Source organism: Pinus tabuliformis, chromosome 9 (genome assembly GCF_031772625.1).
Source record: "Pinus tabuliformis cultivar Carrire ecotype Pingquan chromosome 9, CPIR1, whole genome shotgun sequence".
Classification (NCBI taxonomy): domain Eukaryota; kingdom Viridiplantae; phylum Streptophyta; class Pinopsida; order Pinales; family Pinaceae; genus Pinus; species Pinus tabuliformis.
This window is the reverse complement of record NC_142307.1, coordinates 1,397,080,186-1,397,088,403: the sequence shown is the minus strand read 5'-3', so window position 1 is coordinate 1,397,088,403 and position 8,218 is coordinate 1,397,080,186. Positions and strand designations below refer to the sequence as shown.

General features: G+C 35.0%; 1 protein-coding gene across 1 annotated transcript; it reads left to right on the top strand.

Moving 5' to 3' along the window:
* Nucleotides 1-2,553: 2,553 nt before the first annotated feature.
* On the top strand, nucleotides 2,554-5,130 carry LOC149153760 ((R)-mandelonitrile lyase-like). Its single transcript, XM_089439938.1, has 4 exons — nucleotides 2,554-2,739; nucleotides 2,845-3,498; nucleotides 3,766-4,600; nucleotides 4,721-5,130. Exons 1-4 carry the CDS (start codon nucleotides 2,631-2,633, stop codon nucleotides 4,758-4,760), a joined length of 1,638 nt encoding a protein of 545 aa, XP_089296064.1. The 5' UTR covers nucleotides 2,554-2,630; the 3' UTR covers nucleotides 4,761-5,130.
* The last annotated feature ends 3,088 nt before the right edge of the window (nucleotides 5,131-8,218 follow it).

The window sequence follows — 8,218 nt, the reverse complement described above, 5'->3', positions numbered from 1 at the left end:
TTTCTGAGCCCTAGACATGGTCAAGGCAAAGGATACAACATACAAATTGTTCACTTATAGTAACAAATTTATAAACACGAATGGAAAATAATAAAGAAACAAATTGTCGTGATTTTCAACTAATGGGGCATCCTAAAACTCCAAAGCTAAATACATTTTGCAACTCCATGTATGTGGTCATTTTCCAAGGCATACTCTGCGACCTACATTGTGTCATAACCCGAAAAGGGCTAATTATAATAGACAATTTGCACCAGACTATGTCGTGTGTGCATGACAAGATTCCAATGGATCCAACAAGTGGTGCCGTTGGTCGTATATCATATATTTACTTAAAGATTATGTCGTGTGTGCATCATGAGAAGATTCCAATGGATCCAACAAGCGGTGCCCTTGGTCGTATATCATCTATTTAGTTAAAGATCTCCCAACAGTTCTCTACGTGTTTATTAGTTTTACCGAGAATGGTTGTCTTGGATGGATTTGATTTGAGGGGGTGGATACCTTGCTTCCTTGATTGAGCTCCATGATGCTATGAAGTGGATTACGACCTTATATCATCTTTTTCATTCAAAATAGAAAAAAGAAAATCCTTGTCCTTCCCTTGGATGACACAAACAAGTTGATTCCATATTCATGGATTTATTAGCAATATCATTATCCCTTTCATAGGAGAAAGAAAGATTTGCATAAAAGAGTGAAATGATTTTTTCTTTTAAAATCAGACTCACATCATTTATGTTTTATAAGGAACTTATGTCCGCCAAAATTCACCTAATTCCTTTTCTAACTCCGTCATGCATATTTCTCTTATTCGAATAGAATCCAAAACAGTTTGTATAAATTTGTTGCACGATTAGCATTTCACTGTAGAACTTATGTCCCTGAAAACTCAACTAATTCCTTTTCTACACACTTTGTCATGCATATTTCTCTTATTCGAATAGAATCCAAAACAGCTTGTATAAATTTGTTGCAGGATTAGCATTTTACTGTAGAAATTATGTCCTCCAAAAATCACCTAATTCTTTTTCTACAGACTTTGTCATGCATATTTCTCTTATTCAAATAGAATCCAAAACAGTTTGTATAAATTTGTTGCAGGATTAGCATTTTAATGTGGAACTTATGCTCACCTAATTCATTTTCTACACACTTCGTCATGCATATTTCTCCTATTTCAATAGAATCTAAAACTGTCTGTAAAAATTTGTTGAAAGATTAGCATTTTACTATAGGGAATCTGATGCACATTAGTCTTATTATTACATTAACTAAGATTGTTGTCACGTGTCATTATTAGATCTTGTTGCTGGAGGATTGCAACCAGATAGCTTTGATTCTCTTTGATCATTGACACCTGTCATTAGATTTTCTTGAGTCATTAGATTTCAAATATTTGTTCATATATATTAGAGGGGTCAAAAAAAGCCAGCATCACTATCCGCGTGCCTTTTTCACCTAAGGCTAGTATAATACTTTGATCGAGAAGCCCTGGGTTGGTTGTAATTGATTGAGAGGTCATGGAACTCATATTGGATTGTAATTTATTATTTAGTGGACCAGGTAGTGAAGATTGTCATCGTCTTTATATTGGTTTCGTAATCACGGATATGGATTCGATTGCACTGACCATATTGAGAACATCGACACCATTTTGATCACGTGTTCAATGATGTAAGAGAGAGGGATTAGCTTGTGGTGATTGAACAAAAGATCAAAGCTGATCAGATGTTCGGCTTTTACCTCACGGATTTTACCGTAATGTGCAGTCGTCGAAATATAGTATAGTTTTATAGTTTTATGTTCGTATTTTCCACATTGGGGATTTGTGATTTTGGAGCGTGAGAAAGAAGCTATTGGCAAGATGGTCCGTGCGTTTTTTATCTTTTATGGCGTTGAACTAATACGTGGCTTTACCGTTGGAGGTTTCTCTGTTAGAGTCGTTGGAGAGGGTCCCGTTTCACTGGAGTGGTTGCAGCTGGAGATTTTGAGATAACACTGTCGGCGACTCGGGAGTCGGCAGGGAACATTCTGAGTTTCTCCCCTTCCATTATAGTTAGTTGTTGGAGATAGGGTTGTTTGAAAATAAATGTGTCAGAAGACATTTTACAATCCTAGAATTAAATGTTGGGGTGGCGGGGTGTTTTTTTTCCCGTGAACGTGTGGAAAATTGTTTTGCCAAGATTGAATTGAATTACCACTAAAACGGAGAGAACATAACAATGCTAAGGTGAATTATCAACGCAAAGGCAGAGAAAGTAGCAAACTGTAAATGAATTACTGTTCCGTAGACTACTTTTTTTTTTTTGTTCCAAAGTATATAGTTGCGAAAAATGGAACGATTGAAATGAAAATGGCAAGATTGGGTAAATGTCAGAGACATATATCCACACGTGCACTAATAGTTACCGTTTTGATTTCATGGACTGTGTGGATTGATTTCTATGTGCTGGATTTGATTCATCTCTAGATCAATACTTCGGCTCAGCCGTTAGCGTGTGATAATTATTTTCTAGATATATGCATGGACAATCCAAAAGCAAGCGCTTATAAATAGCTTCAGAAACACACCGAAATCCAACCACATCTCCAGAAAGGGTGAACGAGTTGAATCCCTGGTAAGAAAAATGACGATGATAAGGGTTGTAAATATTCGCGCATGGCTTTTGCTTCTGCTCGTCATGCTAATGATGTTGAGCAGCTTATCCTCTTCTCAGGCAGCGACAACACCCTCGGGTATGAACATGGGATGATATTGGATTACGTGTCTTTATATAGTTGATGTTATGATATGATAGAATTAATGGTTTCTTGTTTGTTTTGTTTTGTTGGGCTTTGCAGGTTTTCCGTTTGCGTTTATGACTATAGATGCGGAGAAAGCAGCTGCAAGGAAATATGATTACATTGTAGTTGGAGGAGGAACGGCCGGCTGCCCGTTGGCCGCAACGCTGTCTACCAAGTATTCAGTTTTGGTAGTGGAGAGGGGAGGATCTCCTTATGGAGTTCCCGAGATTGAGAACGCCGATGCTTTTGGGAAGCCATTGGATGAGACCGACAATTACACTTCCATAGCGCAGACGTTTATTTCAGAGGACGGAGTGAGTAATGTGAGAGCGAGAGTTCTGGGCGGCGGAACTGCTATCAATGCGGGCTTCTACAGTAGGGCGGGCTCCGAATATGTTCGTAATGTGGGATGGGACGAGGGACTTGTAGAGGAGTCGTATGAATGGGTGGAGAAGCAGAATGCCTTCAAACCGTATCAACTGTCGCCTTGGTCGTTGGCTATCAGAGATGGCCTCCTGGAAGCAGGGGTTCTTCCATACAATGGATATACGTTGGATCATTTGGATGGAACCAAGATCAGCGCCTCCACCTTTGACAGCAAAGGAAAGAGACACACAGCAGCAGATCTTCTCAGGTCAGCCAATCCCGACAATATCGTGGTCCTTCTCAATGCTACCGTCAGCAGGATTCTGTTCAATTCTCCGGCAGAAGGTATAAATTCATTTAAACACAGGAAATTGTTTCTACGTTTTATATTTCTCATTTAAACACAGGAAATTGTTTGTACGTTTTATATTTCTCATTTAAACACAGGAAATTGGTTTTCCGTTTTATATTTATCCAACGCGGAACTGACGTTTCACAACGTTCCTTCCTAACATATTTACGTCATTTTCAATTTATTTATAATCGATATTGGAATAATAGTTTTATATCCACATCTATAAATATAGATTGAGAATGAATTGGATCATGCAGAAGCGAAGGATAGCTCCTCTCGGAAGCCGAGAGCCAGTGGAGTTGAATTCATGGACCGCCATGGCCGGTCTTATCAAGCTTTGCTCAATGAAACGTCAAGCTCCAGCGAGGTAATCCTTACTGCAGGAGCCTTAGGCAGCCCCCAGCTGCTCCTCTTGAGCGGAATTGGCCCATCCGAACATCTAAAAGAATTCAATATTCCTCTAGTTCTAGATGCGCCCATGGTAGGCCAAAGGGTTCAGGACAACCCGCGTGCATCCGTAAACTGGCTATCTCACCAATTCTACACCATACAAGCAGTGGGTATCCTTAAAGCCTCTCAAAATTACATCGAGTCCTTGAGCACCTTCGTCAATGGCACCCTATCCTTCAACAAAAACAACGTTTATAGAGAAGTCATTTTTGAGAAGCTGGCATTTCCCTTATCCAGAGGACAGCTTCGGCTACGTAGCACGGATCCTCGAGACAATCCGTCTGTTCGATACAACTACTATTCTGACCCTCTGGACCTCCAGAGATGCATGCAGGGCGTGAGGGTCATAGACAAACTCCTCAACTCACCGTCTCTGCATAGATTTAATGCTAATTCCACTCATGACTTCAACTTCACTGGGCAGCCGTTACCAAAAAACATGTCGGATGATGCAGCCGTGGCGCAGATCTGCCGCGATACGTTGAACACAATCTGGCATTTTCATGGAGGATGTGAAGTTGGCTATGTGGTTAACCAGAAATATCAGGTCAACGGAGTTGAGGGGCTCAGGATTGTGGATGCCTCAACATTCACAAACGGTCCTGGAACCAACCCACAAGCCACCACTATGATGCTGGGCAGGTAATAACAATAATATTCCTAATATTCAGTTTCAGTTGGGTTTCTATTGCTCTTTTGTACCAATGGCATGTATAAATGAATGGGCAACCTAAATTTTGTGATTGTTGTGCGTGCATGCAGGTACGTAGGACTGAAGATTCTTCGAGGCTGGACTGAATGAAACAAAAACAAATGTCGGTGTAGGTATCCCCTTTTATTGTTTCGCTTCGGTTAATAAAGAGGCTCCAGAGTCGTCCCCCGTCTGGCTTCACCTAAAGCAACAGCCGGTGATTTCATTATTTTTTAATAAGGATTCTCCACATATCCTCAGTTGTTAGTTAGGGTATTAAATTCATTTTAATACAGTCGATGTATTATTCTCAATTGAGATCACAAAACATAAGGCTCAGGACAGGCGCTCTCTTAGAATTATGTGCTTGTGAGAGCCCATAATTGTAAATGCTAGTTTTCTGGATTTCTTCTATGTTATAAATCATTTTTCATATAAATTGTAATTATTTTTAAATACATAATTTATGTTTTATACAAAATTGCTCTTTTGAAATTATGGGGTTGTGAGAGCCAAATCATTATGAATGTTATTGTTTTTATTTTAGGCTAAATTGATTTTTATATAAAATATAATCATTTTTAAATTTCTAATTTATGTGTTTTATATAAAATATAATGATCTTTAAATATAAACTTTATATTTTGTTAAGTATTTAATGATTTTAATAAACAATAATCTAATTTAGCTAACCAATTCCTTTTTTGTTGGTCTTATTCTAAAAATTTGAATCCTAAAACTTATTATTTACATAATACTTCATATTACAGCAATCCCTCATTCACAAGACACTAATTCAACAAAACAATATTATTGTTAATTATAATTTGGTAAATTTGATTTTCTTTATGTTTTAATAATTCAGATTTAAATATTAAGAATGTTAAAAAATATATATTTTCCCCTCTATTTCCAAAATATTAATACATAATAATAATTATATTTATATACTCAAAATAATTATGAATAATAGATATATGTGATTCTTAAAAAATAAATAATTAAATTATATAAAAACAATAAAATTAACATCATCTCTCTAGTTTAGTAAATCTATTTTTTAATATCTTTTTAATAATTAAAATTTAACTATTTAAAATATATATATATATTTTTGGTTTTCTCCCTTCTCAAAAATTAATACATAATAATTATATTTATATCAAAAACCATTATTTTGAAGAGATTTTTAATAATTAAAATTTAAATATTTATAATATTAAAAAATTATATATATATATATATATTTTGGTTTTCTCCCTTGCTAAACATTAATACATAATAATTATATTTCTATGAAAAACTAAAGAATAAGGATAATTGAATGATTATATTTCTATAAAATTCCAAAGAATAAGGAAAATTGTGTAATGGAGCACGAGAATCAGAGGTCAAATGTGTTCCTTATCAAATCTGTGCTGGAGTTTGGTCCATGTTTTAGTATGGAGTTAATTTTCTTAAGACTCAAAAATTAATATGAATATAAATCTCATCTTGTACAGGAAAAAAAAATTGAAAAAAAATGATCACTAAAACATTTTAATAGTGTTCTTCTTCTTCATATGAGAGAGATAGATAGTTCATTTCATACTCAAAGTGACATCTACACATAGCATTTAAAAAGATATTAATAACAATACATATTTGAATATGGACTTAAACTAAAATATTTAAATATCAACTCTTTATATATCAATAAATTCATTTGAAGTTAAAAAAAATAAAAAATAAAAATAAAAATAAAAAATCAATGGTATGCCTTTAATTAATATATGCAATTCCCTCAGTGCCTAGCACGGCCTTGAGAAATGACAAATATACTAGCATTACAAATAACTCAAATCGAGGTGCACCTTGATGCCTCTAATGAGATTCGTCTGAAGTTAAAAAAAAATAAAAAAAAAAATCAATGGTATGCCTTTAATTAAGATATGCAATTCCCTTAGTGCCCAGCACGGCCTTGAGAAATGAAAAATATACTAGTATTACAAATAACTCAAATCGAGGTGCACCTTGATGCCTCTAATGAGTGTAAGATGGATTTAAGAATAAAATCTCAAAAAAATGCATATGAGAATTCCACATTTCCCAGCAAAAACATAACTTTCATATCATTGGTTCTATTTTCTTGGTGTGTTTTTTCTAGGTGAAACGATGACCTTCCATTACTATACTTTGACAAGAAAATTATATTGATGAAAAAATTTATGTTAATTATATTAATAAAAAGTTTATATTCTTAGATAATATTACATGTTGAAATGCATTATGTCTAACCTCACATATGTATGAAGCAATTTAATGCATTCCAAACATTGAAATGTGCATCCATGCTTCCAAAGCAAAACATATTGGTCCATGACAAGCATTTTAAACAACAATCACCAAATTTGGATTCAACACAATGTTGATTCAGTTCAATAGCAACAACTAAAAATATATTTGTAATTCAAATGCAACATAACCTTATCAAATACCCAGCTGAGAGTACAGGGAGGATAGTATTACAGTGCTAGTTGATAAGCATTGAAGGATTTTTCCTTTTGACATGAAGAAAACTTATCCAAATATTTCACAACCAAATCCAAAGCTTCACCTTCACTTCCATGGGACATCATAAAACACATCGAACTAACAATGGTTCCTTTAATTACATTTAAATATATTAAAGGCGTGTTGGTGACACAAAGTTCAAGATACATAGGATATTGACTTTGGACACACAACATCTAAAAGCGAATATGTCAAACACATGTGACATTCTTACTTTGTTAGGCTTGTAATCACTTGGTTTACATTAATGTACTAGAAAAATGTCCTTCGATATATTCAACAACATTTTTGTAGGCATTAAATGGAATGCATGAAGTTAATTAGGATCTGTCAGGTAGAAGACATGGTCAAGCATTTGCAAAGGGAAATAATTGTAGTATTGGAGGAGAGTGACATGGAGAAGGTAGTGAGAGATGAATCTCTAGTCCCCAACAACCTCAATGATCTGATGCCCCTCTTTCGATTCCAGGACAATCCACTCATTCATAAATTATGGAATGAATTTGTTACCCATGAACCACATAACTTGTTCATCCAATTCCGTTATTGCACAAATTTTTGGGAACCAAATTCTTGAATTTCCTACAAATAAGACACAAAATGATTTGTTCCTATGGCTATAAAGTTCCCCTATGCAACAGATGTTGTATAGGTATAATGATTAGGAATTTCATTTATAGCTATACAAATTTCTTTTATATTGTTTTTTCTCCTTATTTAAATATGGGTAAATTGAGGAACATTGATCATGAGTTAATTGTGCTTTCCAAATTATTCTTTTTTTTGCTATAGCAAGAGTGTTTTTCATTTCTTATTCAAAGGTCTAAAAAATACAGAACTATGTTACAAGTCCTGGACAAAGTCAACGGGCAACACTGGGGTCCGCCTACCCTAAACAATGGGCTGCAAACCTTTACAACCAACGACCCACTGACAAACAAACTTCTGAACACATAAGGAGAAAAGACTCCAAACAAAGAATAAAACGGTTCCGCCCAGGGGCTAAGACTCATGCG